Source organism: Mesoplodon bidens (assembly GCF_964165515.1).
Source record: "Mesoplodon bidens genome assembly, chromosome: 2".
Lineage (NCBI taxonomy): Eukaryota > Metazoa > Chordata > Mammalia > Artiodactyla > Ziphiidae > Mesoplodon > Mesoplodon bidens.
Genome location: NC_138177.1, coordinates 63,816,122 through 63,837,673, shown reverse-complemented (window position 1 = coordinate 63,837,673; position 21,552 = coordinate 63,816,122). Strand labels below are relative to the sequence as shown.

The window sequence follows — 21,552 nt, the reverse complement described above, 5'->3', positions numbered from 1 at the left end:
CATGGCTTAAAAGTATACCAATGTTTCTCAAACTTTACTGAACATAAAAATTATTTGAAAATCTTGCTAAAATAGAGATTCATGGGTCTGATCCCCAGAAGCTCTGATTCTAAGGCCCATGAATTTTCATTTCTAAGAAGCTCCCAGGGATGCGATGCTGATCTGCTCTGCACTACATCATACTCATTATTTGGGTAGTTCTAGCTTCCTTTCCATAAGAATTTGATTTCATACAGACTTAGAAATGAACTGCCACTGTCTGAAGTTTCGTTTAGTAGTTTACTTGATAGGGTTCAGGATGATAACTGCTTATCCCTCAATCTGTGGTGAAAGTCAATAAGGTTAGGAGGAAAAAGAAACCACACAAATGGGGAAATAGAGATACTTAGGATACATTCTTTCTAGAGTATATATTGGGCCACCTTTCAAAAACAATTTCAAATGAGGAAAATTTAAAAGCTAAGGGAATAAATCTTTCCTATACAAAAGTTAACATGCAGTCCCCTTTGAGAACATTTCTGTTTATTACTAGTGAAGAACTCAATCTTCCCTTTACTGATATATAGCTACAATAAGACAGTTATGAGATTTACTATGTATAATACGCTTGACAGACTCTAAGATACGAATATTACTTGACTTGTACTTCTGTTTAATTCAAAAGAAAAAAAATTCAATGTTTTTTTTTTTTTTTGGCAACATGCTTTCCCCCCTCCCCCCAACATACAAATATTTAGATTTTGGTAAAATTAGGGCTTGTTCATGGGAGGTCAAATTTGGGTGGTTCTAGAGAATTTTCTGGAGTGACAAATTCCCTACATCTTGTTTTCTGAGATGGTTACATTGGTGCATACAACAATCAAAACCCAGTGAAAACAACAGATTATACATTTCATTGTATGTAAATCTCAGTTTTTAAAAATGGGCAGTTCTCTAAGAAATCTGTGAATTTCTTCTTGTAATTAAGAAAAGGATACAGTCCTCCTCCTGGAAATAAGACTCTGCTATCTGTTAAAAACAAATAAAAAACAGAGGAAATAATTAATTAACATTTGGATGAAAAGACAAATTTAGAAGAAACCAAGACCTTGAAATTCTCAAAGTCTTTGATACTGAACTAAGAAAACTCTTATTTAACTACATTCGCCAGTTCAGAAAAAATCAGACTGTAGGCACAGGACACATTTCTGAAGTCATTTATCTCAAGAAAAGCAAACATAGACATTCTTTGGTCCATATACAATCTCATTCTTCCTACTCTATTTCAAGTCAAATCAAACATCACTGATTCATTAGAGTTTAGAAGTAAGAACTCTAAACAATGAGGGAAATGCTACTGAGGCTTATAAAAGTGTAATATGAGTGAAAGGATGACTTTATCATAAATTAAAAAGTTGAAATATGTCATGTCACATGAAATCTTAAAACCTATTCATTTCATTTCTGTTTTACAAACTACCTCATGGGACACTGATTTTTCATTCTCTTTTGATATTTCAGAAAAGGACAGACCAAGTGCTAATAGTTGAGCAATGATGTTTGGAATATATACAAAGCACTGCACAGTATAAAGGGCACTGGATGGGAGGGTGGGGTCCAGAGACTCATGATCTGGACCCAGTTGAGGCTTATCACTTAGCAGATTCATTCTAGGGCACCTTTAAATTTAAAAATTCTTTGATTCTAAAAACTTTGGGATCTTTTATTTAGATCTTTATTTAGGTATAGCATTTATAAATAGAATAGTAAAACCGAAAGTACTCACTGAGAAATATTTGCATAAATTGACTACTGTCATATTTAAACTATTTCATTAAGTACTTTACACTTTCAAACAGTTTCCACTGATTTTTAGTAAGTCTCTAGTGAAAAAGGTATTCCATTTATAGATCACTATCTCCATTTTCCAGGTAGCTGCCAAGGCAAAGAGCAATAAAGCACTTGTCAAACCTACAAGCTAGCAATAAAAAGGAATGGTCTTTCCCAAATCCCAGAGTGGAAAAAGGATAGTTTTAAAGGAAGTATTTGCCTAGCTTAAAATTTATTCTATATATCTAACATTCTTCCAGGAGCAACATAGCAATACAGATGGACTTAATCACCTCTTTGTAAACTGTTAATCAGTTAGCTTTCAGATTTCCATGACAGTCTAGTACCATAAGTGCAACCAAAAAGACAGGGTCATGGGACTTCCCTGGTGGTGCAGTGGTTAAGAATCTGCCTGCCAATGCAGGGGACACAAGTTTGAGCCCTGGTCCGGGAAGATCCCACATGCCATGGAGCAACTAAGCCCGTGCACCACAACTACGGAGCCTGTGCTCTAGAGCCAGCGAGCCACAACTACTGAGCCTGCAAGCCACAGCTACTGAAGCCTGCACGCCTAGAGCCTGTGTTCCACCACAAGAGAAGCCACCGCAATGAGAAGCCTGCACACCGCAATGAAGAATAGACCCCGCACGCAGCAACGAAGACCCAACACAGCCAAAAATAAATAAATAAATTTATATATATATAAAAAAAGACAGGGTCATGAAACCCAAGGTCTCAAAAACAAAAGGCATTTCCAAGATGAAAGGGCAGCTTGCAAAATAAATATACTGATCATTTCCCCTATAAAAACCTACCCCTGGCAAGTCTAGCAGGGCAAAAGAAAATGTGATTTTCTTTGATGCCCCATATGTCTAGATCTGGGAGGTAGCCTGGTAGAACAGAAAAACGTGAGGTTTGAAAGTGAATAACCTGAGTTCTAGTCCAAGCTTTGCCACTACCAGCTGTGTGACCCTGGACATGTCATTTCATGTCTCAAACTCAGCTTCCTTACCTGTAAAATAGGGACAATAATACCTACGACTCTGAGACAGGGCTGCTGTAAGGACTAAGAGAGGGAATTTGCATCTAGCACAGTGCCCAGCACATAGCAGTAAGTGCTTAAAATGGTTTTCGAGTCTGACTCTGGACCAGAAGTGAGAGAGGCAGAGTAGAATTATGTGAAGAAGTAAGTTGAAAATCACTTTGGGATGGTAATAATTTTAAGGTTCTCTTGGTTTCAGGCTTCTTTTACCTACCAGAAACAAAAAGAAAGGGAATTAGGAAGGTGTGGTTTTTCGGCCATAGTCTTACAGAGTGGCTTCAAGGAGCCTAGCGGAGCCATATCGGGCCTGAGTCTGCGATGAGTTTCAGTATAAGCTCACTGAGCACAGAGTACAGCACTTGATCTTTTTCTTCTTACTTCTATATGAGAAACTTCTAAGTTTATGGCTTCAGTTACATATTTAAAGCTAACCTGCAGTCATATTAACTAAGTCAGTGTAGGAAGATTACTCAAACCCAAGAAAAATAATTTTTAAATGGAATCTTCAAGAGTTCCAAGAGTTAAAAGTATAAGTGTATATCTAAAGTAATCATAGTCATTATATCAAATGGCCTTTAGCATATATTCATCCATATAATATCATGTTAAAAATAATATAATTGTCCCCTAATTAACTCTTCCCATCCATACTTCCTTATTTGTTAGTGGTACCACCATTCCTTTCAACTGGATATCCTAGCATTATTTATCTCTGATTTCCTCTTCATCCCTTTTTTTTTTTACTATCTACACCAAGTCCTTCCATCAAGATTTCAAATTCGGGCTTCCCTTGTGGTGCAGTGGTTGAGAGTCCGCCTGCCAATGCAGGGGACACGGGTTCGTTCGTGCCCCAGTCCGGGAGGATCCCACATGCTGCGGAGCGGCTGGGCCCGTGAGCCACGGCCACTGAGCCTGCGCGTCCGGAGCCTGTGCTCCGCAACGGGAGAGGCCACAACAGTGAGAGGCCCGCATACCACAAAAAAAAAAAAAAAAAAAAAATATTGCAAATTCACCCCTCTGGATTTACACTGTCACCACCTTAACCTAGATGCTATTCTCACCTTATGCCTGAATTATAAATTTCTTCTTTTAGCTCTTATTTTTATCAAGATTACTCATGTATATGGTTTAAGGAGACAAATAGTTCTATGAGGTGTGTTAAAAAAGGCCCTATCCTTCTTGCCCTATTCTCCTTTCTTCAGGAGCAAGCACTTAGATGTCTCTTATCTGTTTAAAAATATATTTTTTTGCTGTATCTCTAAACATTATGCTTGTATTTGCTATTTCTTGATTTTTTCAGTTTTAGAAAATGAGGATTGGGTCTTTTGCTCCTCCCCATCCAAACCCTACAAACATATACAACACACACTTTCTCTCACATATTCACCTATCCCACGTTATTATATTGTAGTAATAGGTAGATAAACATTTAATGTTTACCTTATTATGAGTTAAGCCAAGTAGTAAACTCATTATTTTTCCTTTCCTGAAAACTTTTTGTTTCCCCTGGAGTTTTTTTTTCCCCTTTTTTAAAAAAAAATAGTTTTCCATGCACTTATCACTTATACAACTCTAAACAGTCCACCAAGAGTCTAAATCTTCCCTCAATACATTCAGATACCGCAAATATTCAGAAATAGGAAAATGATATAAAAGTTCCTCCCCAGACCCTTCTGATCTGCTCAAATAGAAGTGTTACTCTCTCCTTCTTGGTACAAAGCTGTCATCTTAGAATCTCCCTTTACCTAGAGATTCCCTTCACCTCTCTCCTGGTAGCATCCCCAGTTTCCTATATCTCAATCTTCCTGTTCCTTGGTTTACTCCCTTGTTTTGATGGAGTACATCATCTAGCAGCTCCTGAGAAAGGATGGAAAGGAAGTACCACAGACCCTGATGGAGGAACATTCTTGGTATATCTGACAAACTGCTAGGAGGCCAGTGTACCTGGAAAGGAGTGAACAAGAAGGAGAGTTTTAGGAATTAAGGTCTAAGAGGTAACAGGGCCAAATCATGTAGGATCTCGTAGGCCATGGTAAGGATTTTGGCTTTTACTCTGAATGTGAAGAGAAGTCAGTGGATGGCTTTGAGCAGAGAAGTAACATGATCTGACGTAACATTTTATCTGAATCACAATGACTGCTGTGTAGAGAGAAAAAAACTTAAATGGAAGTAAAGGTAAAGCAAGGAGGTTTCTACAATTAGTTTACTGCAAGAATCCAAGTGAGATTTAATAATGTCTTGCACTGAGATGGTGGCAATGAAGGAGGTAAGAAGAGGTCAGAATCTGGATATATTTTGAAATAGAGTGGCAGGACTTGCTGATTGGATTTGGACGTGGGGAAAAGTGAAGGATGACTTCAAAGTATTTGGTTTCAGCAACTGGAGGGATGGAGTTGCCATTTAACAAAAGGGGGAAGACTAGGAAAGCAAAAGATTTTGGAGAAAAAAATCAAAGTTTGATTTTGGGCATCTTAAGTTTGAAATGCCCATGAGCTGCCTCAGGAAGCTGGATGTTTAAGTCTGTAGTTCAGAATTGAATCCTGAAGCACTTCAATGTTTAAGAATTAGTAAAACTTGGAGGACTCAACAAATGAGCCAGAGAAGGTACGTCCAGTGAGGTAAGATGTAAAAGCCAAAAGTGAGGGGTCCTAAAAGGCAAAAAAAAGAAAATGCTGTAAAATAGAGTATGTGGTCAACTTCTCAGAGATTCTGATACTTCCAGTAAGATGAAAACTGAGGACTGACCACTAGATTCACATGGGCACGCAACATGGAGGTAACGCCTGGCCTTTACAATGCAATTTTGATGGAGTAGTTGGCACAAAGGCCAGATTGGAGTGAGTTCAAAAGAGAACTGAGTATGGAATGTTACCTAGGTAGAATTCTTGGCCAATATATTTTAACCTGAATCAAATCATGAAGAAATAATCAGGCAGATCCTAATTATGGGAAATTTTACAAGAATTCTTGAGTCTTCAGAAGTGTCAATGTTATAAAAGTATAAACAAACAAGCAAATAAACAAAACAAAACAAAAGGCAGGGAGTTGTTCTGGATTACCAAAGACTAAAGAATCTTCCCAATGTGTGCTCCTTCACTGGATCTGGGGAAAACTAGTTATAAAGAATATTTGTGGAATAACTTGAGGGAAACAAGTATAGGCTGTATGTTAAATAATATTAAACCAATGTCTCATTTCTTGGGGTAGATAATGGCATTGTAGGTTATGTAGGAGAGTATCATTGTTCTTGGGAAATTTACGCACAAGTATTGATATTTAAGGGTGAAGTGATATAATACCTGAAAATTACTTTAAAATGTGTCAGTGGAAAATATGTGCATGGAGAGGGGTTGGAGGGTAGGAGGAAAACGAAAATCTGGCAAAATGTCAACAACTTTCAATCCCAGTGAAAGGCACAGTATGAGATATTGGGAATTACTAAATAATGAAAAAAAGAAAAAGTCACTCCACTTCTCCCTGATTTGTGTCTCCCTTAGGAGGTGACAGGATATTTTGTATTCTTGGGCTGAGGAAGGCAGCCATCAGTTGACTCCTGTTGCCCTGATGTCTCAGCTTACTGCAGGCTTCAGCATCTCTTTCCAACAAGCAATGTTTGAATTAGTGACAAAGAAATATAGTTATAATGCTTAATATTTATTTAGCTTTTATGTTAAGTGTACCAAGTACTATGTTAAGTACTTTTATTGCATTATTTCACTGAGTCCTCTACAACTTTACAGGAAAAGAAATTAAAAGCTACTTTGCTTGTTAGTGGTAGAGTCAAAGCTCATACTTTAAAACCGTCACTCTAGGGACTTCCCCGGTGGTCCAGTGGGTAGGGCTCTGCACTCCCAATGCAGTGGGCCCCAGTTCAATCTCTGGTTGGGGAACTAGATCCCACATACGTGCTGCAACGAAGATCCCGCATGCCACAACTAAGACCCAGTGCAGCCTAAGTAAATAAATAAATATATATTTTTAATTAAATAAATTAAAAAAAAATGGCATTAAAAAAAATAACTCACTATACTTTCTAAGCTCCTTTGCCAGGAGAGGACAGATTGCTGAGATATATAAGAAGCATAACATATGGGACCCAGCAAACTGACATGTTCCTGGGGGATGAAGGTAGAATTTTACTTTGAGACATAAAAAAAAATCTTCATCTGATCAAGACTGTTATTGTCTTCCTGCCTAAAAATGTGATTTTCTACTAGATCTGCTTCAGCTGTAGGATCACCTGCCTGTAGAAGAGATCATTCTTCTTACCTTTAATGTAATAGCCCAGTGACATAAACTGCTTGAAAAGATTTTACTACACTTGCTATTTCCATTTACTCCAAATGTCCTTTTCCCCAACTTTTTATCGAAATTCTACAGAAGAGTTCAAAGAACAGTAAAATCAACAGCCATATACCTTTTATTTAGATTCATCAGTTACTGACATTTCACCAAATTTGCTTTCTCTCTCTGTCTTTCCCTGCCTTACATATTTTTTCCCACTGAAATATCTTAAGCTGCAGGAATTATGTCACTTCACTCCTAAGTACTACCTGCACATGTATCTCCCAAGAATAAAGATACTCTCCTACATGATCTTCAATTCCATTATCAATCTCAAGAAATCTGACACTGATGCAACAGTATTATTTAATATACAGTCCATATTCAAATTTCTCCCAAGTTGTCCCCAAAACAGATTCATTGAATGGAACTAACAAATTGTAGCCCTAGAATTATAAGGAACTTGCTTTTTGAGGGAGTCTCAGCCTCCCTACTTGTAAAGATGGTGATAATAATTACCTCTCTAGATTGTTTGGAGAATGAAATAACAGTTAATGCAAATACCCTTTACAAACTCAATCCACTGTACAAATTCAAGGAAGGCTGAAAGATTAGAAAGCTGCCTTAATATTGGTGGTTCTCAACTACAGTTCTCAACTATGGTAAACATATACCATATATGTCAGTAACACATTAGAGGTCAAAAAGTAGTACACATTTTCTCAAAGGCATTCTTCAAGTCCACCAAGGAGGTAACATAAATTTGTAAGAATATGTTTTCCTGCCTTAGGACAAAAGCTGTTTTACTTCTTAAAAATTATTCACTGCTCACTGCAAAAGTTAAATGAAACAGGAGTGAAATAAAAAGTGAAGCTTTTTCCACACCCATATACAAATTATTTTCATTTTAAAAGAAAATAAAACACAGTTCATAAATATCTTAATCTTTTCCGAATTATCTCTTGTGTATCTTCCTCATCACTGTCCTAAAGAACTCCCAGTCTCCAGGCTCTCCACCTTCTAGCTTACCCTCCCAATCATCAAAAGAGTTATTTTTCTAAAATTCAAATTCTGGCACCTGCATAATTAAAAGCTCTCAGCCTCGGGCTTCCCTGGTGGCACAGTGGTTAAGAATCCGCCTGCCAATGCAGGGAACACGGGTTCAAGCCCTGGTCCAGGAAGATCCCACATGCCGCGGAGCAACTAGGCATGTGCGCCAGAACTACTGAGCCCACGTGACACAACTACTGAAGCCCGTGCGCCTAGAGCCCATGCTCCCCAACAAAGAGAAGCCACCTCAATGAGAAGCCCGTGCACCGCAACGAAGAGTAGCCCCGGCTCGCCACAACTAGAGAAAGCCCCCACACAGCAACAAAGACCCAACGCAGCCAAAAATAAATAAATAAAATAAATTTTTTTAAAAAAGGCTCTCAGCGCCTAAAAGTAAGCCCTTAATGGCACAAGCTACCCAGTCTTAATTCCTGTCTCTTTTACATCTTAATCTTCAACAACAACCCAGTCATGTCTTTGCAGGGACTGTTCTCTCTTTCTGTACCAGCTCACTTTGTTCATCTAGTGAGAGCCTACACATCCTGCAAAACCCAGCTCAAGAATCACCTTTTTTTGCCCTAATGTCCAAAGGACGAAGTTAATCATGCATTTTGTGCTTTTGCTGAACCTTAAACACATATCTACTCTAATGCTTTGTACAGACTTCTACAATTAGTTATCTACAAACTGTTTCTCCTATTCCACAGTGCCTCTCTTAAGGACATGCTCTGTTACATAATCTGTTTCCTTAGCGTCTAGCTTAGTTTTTGGTACCTTGTTGGTACTTATTAAGCACTCACTACATTCACTCTTATTTGTACACGGCTTATTCACTAAGCAAAAGAAGTTAGCAACAGTATGAACTATAGATTGATGATCCAAGCCAATGTGTGGCCACGAGTCAGTGATATGCCAAATTTCCTACCAGCCACTGATCCAGGGTCACCTCCTCTCAGACTCACCAATGACAGGTGGGGTAGAATCAATTACAGAGAATAGGATTTTAGATTATTACAAATATTGGTTCCAGAATTTCAGTGAGGCTGAAAGTGAAGGGTTTAACATGATACCTGATGAAGGCAAAGGGGAAGTGCTCTTGAATCCAACTGCTCAACTTCACCCCGTATAAGTGAGAACAGAGATTGCAGAACCAGCTTCGGGGCTTCTAGTTGATCATTAGCATTTACTTCTGCAGACTCTTCATCACTAACAGCATGTATGGCTGCATGTAATATATTTTCTTGCATAAAGGGTGTGGTATCTCCTGAAGAAAGTCCTTTGAGAGGTAAATAAAATGCCTATGTTAGGATAAATTTCCATAATGGTAGAACACCTTAAAACAATTATGCCTGTTAATCATAAAATTTTCAAATAAAGCTAATTACATTAAAAAAGGCCCACAGAAACCACAAGTTATTCTCCTAAATAAATTAAGATTGTGCTGACATCTGATTGTTTCTATTAGCAATTAGTTAATAGAAGCAATTCTATTAGATCTATATAACTTTTTAATTTATATTATAAATTAAGAATATAATTTATATTCTTAATTAAGAATATAAAAAAGAGAGATCTAAAGAAAAGTATGTAGGTTAAAATCTGACCAAAAACTTGATTCTCCCAAAGGACAAACGAATTAACTATAATCTGAAGTCATGTCTTATGCAAAATGAAAGAACTAAATGGGAAGGTAAATGTGTTTATCATATGAAAGGCTAAAGAAATTAAGCCTTCCTCTCTAAATTCTTGGTCTGATAACTTTAGAACTACTTCTGGATCCCAGCAGAGCAGAAGGAATTCAGATGTCCAGAACTAATGGCCACAGAAGCTTTTTTCCTAATAAAAAGAAGTAACACAAACTTGGGGGAAAAAAAATCAGTGAATAAATCCTTGGCCCACAGCTCCTGAAATGACACACCAAAGTTTAAAACTTTAAATGTTACACATTATAACTTCACCCTTCACTGAAATCTCAGCATCAGTTCTAATTTTCATATTAAAATTGAATAGACTGTTTGTATCTGTACATACCTTCAGCTAGTCCAGCTTGGAAAGGATCTTTCTCAGTAATTTAGCTTGTGCATACCATGACTGAAGTTGCCTCCTGCCACCCCTCTACAGCAGGGGTCCCCAACCCGTGAGCTGCAGACCTATAGCGGTCCGCGGCCTGTTAGGAACCGGGCCGCACAGCAGGAGGTGAGTGATGGGCAAGCAAGCGAAGCTTCATCTGCTGCTCCCCATCGCTACCCATCGCTCACGTTACTGCCTGAAACACCACACCCCGGATCCTGGAAAAATTGTCTTCCACGAAACCAGTCCCTGGTTCCAAAAAGGTTGGGGAGTTTGCCCAGAACCCTGTCTTCTACTGCCTTCTAAATAAATCCACTGCTCTAGCCAAGCTGGCCAATTCTGTATCTCCCTAGTATTAATACTCTGCGCCTTTCTGAGCAATTACAAATTCTAACAGATAAAAAAATTTCCTCCCCGGACGTCCCTGGCTGTCCAGTGGTTGAGACTCCGCACTTCCAGTGCAAGGGGCTCAGCTTCGATCCCTGGTTGGGGAACTAAGATCCCACATACTGCACAGTGCAGCCAAGAAAATTAAAAAAGAAAAAAATTTCCTCCCATCTGTCTAGTTAAGTTCTACCCTAAAAAAAATTCATATATTTCTCTACAACATGAGCCTGAAGTAAACTTACTTTCCTCTAAATCCTATATATGGTCTATGGTCTTGCATTAAACCATAGTTAGACGGGGTTGCATTATAGTGACTGGTGAAGGGTCGTATCTTTATTAGATCATAACTCCTACAGCACAGGGATTAATTTACTTACTATAGTATTGCCGTTATATCCAGTAGCGTATTCAGCATTAAAATTCCAAGTGTTGTGCTTTCTACAAATAATCACCTACAGTGATTCCTTATATTTTAGAAAATTCTCTTCTATACATTTTATGTCGTTTGGACCTGGAAGTACGAGGCCTAGAGATGGCCTGCCATTTTATTTTGCAGGAACAGTATTTGTGAAAACATGGATGATTCTTCTGCCTTCTAATTTTCTAACCACAATGGTAGTAGTGCCAATGTAGGAACATAAGCTTTGTATAGAGAACTACAAAGAGACTAAGAGAAATACTGTTTTCTTTCCTTTTTCTCCAGCCACAATACTGTGTCCAATCAAGTTATTTAATTTCATATAAACTGTGATATGGCTAACCTCTCAAATTCTATACTTCATTAAATTCTTCCCACATAATTATCAAATATTACTCTATACTTCCTCTTTGAAAAATTGAATTTTATAATGCTCATTTTCTGTAGAGGGAATTTAAATAAAACCCTTGAAGGATATGGCCAAAGAAGGGCAGGATTTTCCAAAGTAAGGAAAAAGGACAGAATTTATGACTCCATTATCTAAAGGAGGTCTAAAAAGGGTCCTGTTAAATAATGGAAATGAAAACACGCCATGTGATTACCTCAGTTATTTAGACAGTATAGATGCATAATGGTCACGGTTCCCGCTAGATCCACTTTCTAAGTTATATTATTTACTTATTAAAATTTTTTTCTTCCAGTTTTATTGAGATGTAATTGACATACAGCACTGTATAACTTTCAGGTGTACAGCCTAACAATTTGACTTACATAAAGCACGAAATGAATCCCACAATAAATTTATTTCATATAGATTAAACATTAAAGAAATAGAAAAAAATGTTTTCCTTGTGATGAGAACTCTTAGGATTTACTCTCTTAACAACTTTCACATATAACATATAGCTGTTAATTATATTTATCATGTTATACACTACATCCCTAGTAATTGCTTATCCTGTAATTGGAAGTTTGTACATTTTGACCATCTTCACCCAATTCCCCTTCCCACCACCCCACAACTCTGGTAACCACAAATCTGATCTTTCTCTATGAGTTTGTTTGTTTATGAAGTATAATTGACCTGCAATACTGTTAGTTCCTGGTATACAACCTAGTGATTCGATATTTCTATATATTTCAAAGTGATCACCATGATACATCTCATTGTCATCTGTCATCATTACAAAGATATCACGTAGTTATTGACTATATTTCTCACACTGTACATTTCATACCTGTGACTCATTTATTTTGTAACTGAAAATTTGTACCTTTTAATCTCCCTCACCTATTTCTCTCCTCCTCCCATCCCATTCCCCTCTGTCAACCACCTGTTTGTTCTCTCTGACTCTGTTTCTCTTTAGTTATGTTTGTTCACTTATTTAGTTTTTTAGATGCCACATGTAACTGAAATCATACAGTATTTTTCTTTCTCTGACTTATTTCACTAAGCATAACACTCTCCAGGTCCATCCACGTTATCACAAATGGCAAGATTCCAATCGTTTTATGGCTCAGTAATATTCCACTGTATATGCATGTATCTGCGTGCGCACGAGTGTGTGTGTACAGAACACATCATCTTTATCCATTCATCTACTGATGGGCACTTAGCTTGCTTCCATATCGTGGCTATTATAAATAATGCTGCAATAGACACAGGGGTGCATGTATCATTTTGAATTACTATTTTCCTTTTCTTCAGATAAATACCCAGGAGTGGAATTGCTGGATCGTATGGTAGTTCTACTTTTGCTTTTTTGAGGAATCTCCATACTATTTTCACATAGTGACTGCTCCTATTTACATTCCCACCAACAGAGCAGAAGGGTTCCCTTTTCTCCACATCCTCACCAACACTTGCTATTTGTTATCTTTTTGATACAAGCCATTCAAACGGGTATGAAGTGATATCTCGTTGTGGTCTTCATTTGCATTTCCCTGACCATTAGTGATGTTCAGCATCTTTTCTTTCTTTCTTTCTTTTTAAAAAAAGCAGAGTGGTGCTGTATACTCCTCATTTGTGTATGGGAAAAAAGAATGCAAGGAGATCATATGCTAAGATCTGAGCTAGTGCTCGGTGCCATAATTTTTAAATATTTCTGGAAAGATACCCAAGAAATTCCCCTATAGAGAAGGGAACTGAGGAATCAAGATTCTGGTCAGGGAGGAAGACTTACATTTCAGTTGTTGTTTTTTTCTTTGATTTTATTTTTTTATACAGCAGGTTCTTATTATCCATTTTATACATATTAGTGTATACATGTCAATCCCAATCTCCCAGTTCATCCCACCACCACCACCCCATGACTACTTTCCTCCCTTGGTGTCCATACATTTGTTCTCCACATCTGTGTCTCTATTTCTGCCCTGCAAACCAGTTCATCGGTACCATTTTTCTAGGTTCCACATATATGCGTTAATATACTTGTTTTTCTCCTTCTGACTTACTTCACTCTGTATGACAGTCTCTAGATACATCCACATCTCTGCAAATGACCTAATTTCACTCCATTCGATGGCTGAGTAATATTCCATTGTGTATATATATATATAACATCTTCTTTACCCATTCATCTGTAGATAGGCATTTAGCTTGCTTCCATGACCTGGCTACTGTAAATAGTGCTGCAATGAACATTCAGGTGCATGTATCTTTTTGAATTATGGTTTCCTCTGGGTATATGCCTAGTAGTGGGATTGCTGGGTCATATGGTAATTCTATTTTTAGTTTTTTAAGGAACCTCCATACTGTTCTCCATAGTGGCTGTATCAATTTACATTCTCACTAACAGTGCAAGAGGGTTCCCTTTTCTCCACACCCTCTCCAGCATTTGCTGTTTGTAGATTTTCTGATGATGCCCATTCTAACTGGTGTGAGGTGATGATACCTCATTGTAGTTTTGATTTGCATGTCTAATAATTAGTGATGTTGAGCAGCTTTTCATGTGCTTCTTGGCCATTTTATGTCTAATACGGAGAAATGTCTATTTAGGTCTTCTGCCTATTTTTAGATTGGGTTGTTTTGTTTTTGAATATTGAGCTGCATGAGCGGCTTATATATTTTGGAGATTAACCCTTTGTCCGCTGATTCGTTGGCAAGTATTTTCTCCCATTCTGAGGGTTGTCTTTTCGTCTTGTTTGTAGATTCCTTTGCTTTGAAAAAGCTTTTAAGTTTCATTAGGTCCCATTTGTTTATTTTTGTTTTTATTTCCATTACTCTAGAAGGTGGATCAAAACAGATCTTGCTGTGACTTATGTCAAAGAGTGTTCTCCTTATGTCTTCCTCCAAGAGTTTTATAGTGTCCAGTCTTACATTTAGGTCTCTAATCCATTTTGAGTTTATTTCTGTGTATGATGTTAGGGGGTGTTCTAATTTCATTCTTTTACATGTAGCTGTCCAGTTTTCCCAGCACCACTTATTGAAGAAACTGTCTTTTCTCCATTATATATCCTTGCCTCCTTTGTCATAGATTAGTTGACCATAGGTGTGTGGCTTTCTTTCTGGGCTTTCTATCCTGTTCCATTGATCTATATTTCTGTTTCTGTGCCAGTACCATATTGTCTTGATGACTGTAGCATTGTAGTATAGTCTGAAGTTGGGGAGTCTGATTCCTCCAGCTCTGTTTTTTTCCCTCAAGACTGCTTTGGCTATTCGGGGTCTGTTGTGTCTCTATACAATTTTCAGATTTTTTGTTTTAGTTCTGTAAAAAATGCCATTGGAAATTTGATAGGGATTGCATTGAATCTGTAGATTGCTTTGGGTCGTACAGTCATTTTTGCAATATTGATTCTTCCAATCCAAGAACGTGGTGTATCTTTCCATCTGTTGGTATCATTTTTAATTTCTTTCATCAGTGTCTTATAGTTTTCTGCATACAGGTCTTTTGTCTCCTTAGGTAGGTTTATTCCTAGGTATTTTATTCTTTTTGTTGCAATGGTAAATGGGAGTGTTTCCTTAATTTCTCTTTCAGATTTTTCATCATTAGAGTATAGGAATGCAACAGATTTCTGTGCATTAATTTTGTATCCTGCAACTTTACCAAATTCATTGATTAGCTCTAGTAGTTTTCTGGTGGCATCTTTAGGATTCTCTATGTATAGTATCATGTCATCTGCAAACAGTGACAGTTTTAGTTCTTCTTTTCCAATTTGTATTCCTTTTATTTCTTTTTCTTCTCTGATTGCCATGGCTAGGACTTCCAAAACTATGTTGAATAATAGTGGTGAGAGAGGACATCCTTGTTTTGTTCCTGATCTTAGAGGAAATGCTTTCAGTTTTTCACCATTGAGAATGATGTTGGCTGTGGGGTTGTCGTATATGGCCTTTATTACGTTGAGGTAGGTGCCCTCCATGCCCACTTTCTGGAGAGTTTTTATCATAAATGAGTGTTGAATTTTGTCAAAAGCTTTTTCTGTATCTATTTAGATGATCATATGGTTTTAATTATTCAATTTATTAATATGGTGTATCACATTGATTAATTTGCATATATTGAAGAATCCTTCCATCCCTGGGATAAATCCCACTTGGTTATGGTGTATGATCCTTTTAATGTGTTGTTGGATTCTGTTTGCTAGTATTTTGTTGAGGATTTCTGCATCTATGTTCATCAGTGATATTGGTCTGTAATTTTCTTTTTCCGTAGTATCTTTGTCTGGTTTTGCTATCAGGATGATGGTGGCCTCATAGAATGAGTTTGGCAGTGTTCCTTCCTCTGCAATTTTTTGGAAGAGTTTGACAAGGATGGGTGTTAGCTCTTCTCTAAATGTTTGACAGATTTCACCTGTGAAGCCATGTGGTCCTGGACTTTTGTTTGTTGGAAGATTTTTAATCACAGTTTCAATTTCATTACTTTTGGTTGGTCTGTTCATATTTTCTCTTTCTTCCAGGCTCAACCTTGGAAGGTTATACCTTTCTAAGAATTTGTCCATTTCTTCCAGGTTGTCCATTTTATTGGCATAGAGTTGCTTGTAGTAGTCTCTTAGGATGCTTTGTATTCCTGTGGTGTCTGTTGTAACTTCATTTCTAATTTTATTGATTTGAGTCCTGTCCCTCTTTTTCTTGATGAGTCTGGCTAATGGTTTATCAATTTTGTTTATTTTCTCAAAGAACCAGGTTTTAGTTTTATTGATCTTTGCTATTGTTTTGTTTCTATTTTATTTATTTCTGCTCTGATCTTTATGATTTCTTTCCTTCTACTAACTTTGGGTTTTCTTTGTTCTTCATTCTCTAGTTTCTTAAGGTGTAAGGTTAGGTTGTGTATTTAAGAATTTTCTTGTTTCTTGAGGTAAGATTGTATTGCTATAAATTCCCCTCTTAGAATTGCTTTTGCTGCATACCACAGGTTTTGGATTGTTGTGTTTTCATTGTCATTTGTCTCTAGGTATTTTTTGATTTCCTCTTTGATTTCTTCAGTGATCTCTTGGTTAGTAATGTATTGTTTAGCCTCCATGTGTTTATGTTTTTTAACTTTTTCCTGTAATTGATTTCTAATCTCACAACGTTGTGGCAGTAAAAGATGCTTGAGATGATTTCAATTTTCTCAAATTTACTGAGGATTGATTTGTGACCCAGGACGTGATGTATCCTGGAGAATGTCCTGTGAACAGTTGAGAAGAAAGTGTAATCTGCGGTTTTTGGATGGAATGTCCTATAAATATCAATTAAATCTATCTGGTCTATTGTGTCATTTAAAGCTTCTGTTCCCTTATTTATTTTCATTTTGGATGATCTGTCCATTGGTGTGAGGTGTTAAAGTCCCCCACTATTATTGTCTTACTGTTGATTTCCTCTTTTATAGCTGTTGGCAGTTGCCTTATGTATTGAGGTGCTCCTATGTTGGGTGCATATATATTTATAATGGTCATATCTTCTTTTTGGATTGGTCCCTAGATCATTATGTAGTGTCCTTCCTTGTCTCTTGTAACATTCTTTATTTTAAAGTCTATTTTATCTGATATGAGTATTGCTACTCCAGCTTTCTTTTGATTTCCATTTGCATGGAATATCTTTTTCCATCCCCTCACTTTCAGTCTGTTTGTGTACCTAGGTCTGAAGTGGGTCTCTTGTAGACAGCATATATATGGGTCTTGTTTTTGTATCCATTCAGCAAGCCTGTGTCTTCTGGTTGGAGCATTTAATCCATTCACGTTTAAGGTAATTATTGATATGTATGTTCTTATTACCATTTTCTTAATTGTCATGGGTTTGTTTTTGTACATCTTTTTCTTCTCTTGTGTTTCCCACTTAGAGAAGTTCCTTTAGCATTTGTTGTAGAGCTGGTTTGGTGGTAATGAATTCTTTTAGCTTTTCCTTGTCTGTAAAGCTTTTGATTTCTCCGTCAAATCTGAATGAGATCCTCGTCAGGTACAGTAATCTTGGTTGTAGGTTCTTCCCTTTCATCACTTTAAGTATATCATGCCACTCCCCTCTGGCCTGTAGCGTTTCTGCTGAGAAATCTGCCGTTAATCTTATGGAAGTTCCCTTGGATGTTATTTGTCATTTTTCTCTTGTTGCTTTCAATGATTTTTCTTTGTCTTTAATTTTTGTCAATTTCATTACTATGTGTCTTGGCGTGTTTCTCCTTGGGTTTATCCTGCCTGGGACTCTCTGCGCTTCCTGGACTTGGGTGGCTATTTCCTTTCCCATCTTAGGGAAAATTTCAACTATAATCTCCTCAAATAGTTTCTCGGGTCCTTTCTCTCTTCTCCTTCTGGGACCCCTATATTGCAAATGTTGTTGCATTACATGTTGTCTTAGAGGTCCTTTAGGCTGTCTTTATTTCTTTTCATTCTTTCTTCTTTATTCTGTTCCATGGTAGCGAATTCCACCATTCTGTCTTCCAGGTCACTTATCCGTTCCGCTGCCTCAGTTATGCTGCTCTTGATTCCTTCTAGTGTGGTTTTCACTTCAGTTATTGTATTGTTCATCTGTTTGTTTGTTCTTTAATTCTTCTAGGTGTTTGTTCTTTAATTCTTGTAGGTCTTTGTTAAACATTTCCTGCATCTTCTCGATCTTTGCCTCCATTGTTTTTCTGAGGTCCTGGATCATCTTCATTATCATTATTCTGAATTCTTTTTCTGGAAGGTTGCCTATCTCCACTTAATTTAGTTGTTTTTCTGGGGTTTTATCTTGTTCCTTCATCTGGTACATAGCCCTCTGCCTTTTCATGTTTTCTGTCTTTCTGTGAATGTGGTTTTTGTTCCACAAGCTGAAGGATTGTACTTCTTCTTGCTTCTCCTGTCTGCCCTCCTGTGGATTAGGCTAACTAAGAGGCTTGTGAAAGTTTCCTGATGGGAGGGACTGGTAGTGGGTAGATCTGGGTGTTGCTCTGGTGGGCAGAGCTCAGTCTTGAGCATCTTTTCATGTGACTGTTGGCCATCTGTACATCTTCTTTGGAAAAATGTCTATTCAGGTCCTCTGCCCATTTTTTAACTGTGTTGTCTGGTTCTTTGATATCACGTTGTATGAGTTCTTTGTATATTTTGGATATTAACCCCTTCTCAAATATATCATTTGGAAATATTTTCTCCCATTCAGTAGTCAGCCTTTTTGTTTTGTTGATAATTTCCTTCACTGCGCAACAGGTTTTTAGTTTGATTTACTTATTTTTGCTTTTGTTTCCCTTCCCTGCAGAAACATATTCAAAGAACTATGGTTTTATGGTTTCAGATCTTTCATTTAGGTCTTTAATCCATTTTATTTTTGTGGTGTGAGGAAGTGGGTCAGTTTGATTCTTTCACGTAGCTGTCCCGTTTTCCAAACACTATTTATTTAAGAGGTTAAATTTTCCCCATTGTATATTCTTGCCTCCTTTGTCTTTAATTGGCCATATAATTGTGGGCTCATTTCTGGGCTATTCTGTTCCACTGGTATATGCGTCTATTTTTGTGCCAGTAGCATATTGTTTTGATTACTGTAGATTTGTAGAATAGCTTGAAATGAGTGAGCATGATACCTCTACCTTGCTTCTTCTTTCATAAGATTGTTTTGGCTATTCAGTCTTTTGTGCTTCCATACAAATTTTAGATTTATTTGCTCTATTTCTATGAAAAATGCCATTGGTATTTTGATAGGGATTGCACTGAATCTGTAGATTGCTTTGGGTACTAGTCATTTTAACAATGTTTTTCCAATCCATGAACATGGTATATCTTTCAATCTGTGTTATCTTTAGTTTTTTTCATCAGTGTTGTAGCTTTCTTAGTGCAGGTCTTTTACCTCCTTAGTTAGATTTACGTATTTTATTCTTTTTGATACAATTGTAAATGGGGCTGTTTTCTTAATTTCGCTTTCTGATAGTTTGTTGTTAGTATATAGAAACACAACAGATTTTATGTACTAATTTTTTATCCTGCAACTTTGCCAAATCCATTGATGAGTTCTAATGGTTTTTTGGTGGCATCATTAGGATTTTGTGTGCATAGTTATCATGTCATCTGGAAACAGTGACAGTTTTATTTCTTCCTTTCCCATTTGGATTCCTTTTTTTGTGTGTGTCTGATGGAAGACTTTGAATACTATGTTGAATAAATGTGACAAAGGTGAGCATCCTTGTCTTGTTCTTGATCTCAGAGGGACTGCTTTCAGCTTTTCACAGTTGAGTATAACATTAGCTGTGGGCTTGTCATGTATGGCCTTTATTATGCTGAGGTATATTCCCTTTATACCCAATTTGTGGAGAGTGTTTTATCATGAATTGGTGTCAGATTTTGTCAAAAGCTTTTTCTGCATCCATTGAGATGATCATATGATTTTTATTCTTCACTTTGTTAATGTAATGTATCACGTGATTGATGTGAACACTATTAACTCTGGTATAAAAGTTAAAAGACAGAAGTATTATGAGTTACTATAGCTACAATAAAGTGTTAATGGATAAACCATATATTTAAGATGTAAATTGTGACATCAATAGCATAAAATGTCAGGGGAGGAGAAGTTAAACTTTTCTTTTTTTTTGCCATGCTCTGAGGCTTGTGGGATCTTAGTTCCCTGACCAGGGATTGAACCGCCTCAGCAGTGAAAGTGCAGAGTCCTAATCAGTGGACCTCCAGGGAATTTCCTAAACTGTATTTTTTGATTATTGTAAAAGTTAAGCTGTTATCAGCTAAAAATACAATTATATATATAAATATATATATATATATATGTTTTATATAAGCCTCATGGTAACCAAAAAAACCCCAAACCTGCAGTAGACACACAAAAGATAAAGATATCAAAGCATACCACTATAAAAATTATCAAATAATGAAGACAGAAAGAAAGGAAGAGAGGAACTACAAAACAGTCAGAAAACAATTTATAAAATGGCAATAGTAAATCCTCACATACTGATAATTACTTCAAGTGTAACTGGATTAAATTCTCTAATCAAAAAACATAGGGTGCCTGAATGATTTAAAAAACTAAAAAACAAGATCCAACAATTGTTTCAAGAGACTCACTTTAGCTTTAAGGCACACATAGGCTGAAAGTGAGGGATGAAAAAAGTATTATATGCAAATGATAAAGAGAGGAGGAGTGGCTGTATTTATATCAGACAAAATTAAGTCAAAAACTGTCAAAAGAGACAAAGGTCACATAAAGGGGTCAGTTTATCAAGAGGATATAATAATTGTAAACAGATAGGTAATCAAGCACATATATAAATATATATAAGCACATATTAACTAAACTGGAGAGAGAAATTGACAGCAATATAATAATAATAGAGGACTTCAATACCCCACTTTCAGCTATGAATAGATCATACAGACTGATAATGAAAAGGAAACAGTGGACTTGAACAACACTACAGATCAAAAGGCCCTAACAGAACTATATAAAACATTGTATCTAACAGCAATAGAGTACAGGATCTTATCAAGTTATTCTCTGGGATAGATCATATATTAGGCTACAAAACAAGTCTTAACAAATTTTAAAAGTCTGAAATCATATCCAGTGTCTTTTCTGACCACAATGTTATAAAACTAGAAATCAATAGCAGGAGGAAATTTGGGAAATTCGTAAGTAAGTGAAAATTAAACAACACACTCCAGAACAACCAATGGGTCAAAAAAGAAATCAAAAGGGAAGTAAAAAGTATCTTGAGAAAAATGAAAATGAAAGCACAACTTGTCAAAACTTATGTGATGCAGAAAAAGCCGCAGTAAGAAGAAACTATATAGTGATCAATGCCCACATTACAAAAAAAGATCTCAAATAAACGTTTAAACTAACCTTATACCTCAAGGAACTAGAAAAAGAACAAACTAAGCCCAAAGTTAGCAAAAGGAAAGAAACAATAAAGATTAGAGTAGAAACAAATGAAATAGAGACTAGAAAAACAATAGAAAAGACCAATGAAACAAAGAGTTGGTTTTTTGAAAAGATAAACAAAATTGACAAATCTTTAGCTACACTAAGAAAAAAAGGGAGGTCTCAATTAAATAAAATCAGAAATGAAAAAAGAAGACATTACAACTAATACCACAGAAA

At 36.7% G+C, this 21,552-nt stretch overlaps 1 protein-coding gene across 6 annotated transcripts in view; it reads right to left on the bottom strand.

Annotated features, from left to right (window-relative positions):
- Positions 1–21,552, bottom strand: part of CNST (consortin, connexin sorting protein) — a 124,154-nt gene that overhangs the window by 38,954 nt on the left and 63,648 nt on the right. For all 6 annotated transcript variants that reach the window (XM_081222026.1, XM_081222024.1, XM_081222023.1 and 3 more), the window contains 2 exons: positions 9,256–9,461; positions 978–1,008 (listed from right to left, as the gene is read on the bottom strand). In XM_081222026.1, the coding sequence (XP_081078152.1) occupies positions 978–1,008; positions 9,256–9,432 (208 nt within the window). In that variant the 5' untranslated portion in view covers positions 9,433–9,461. The remainder of the gene's footprint in view (positions 1–977; positions 1,009–9,255; positions 9,462–21,552) is intronic.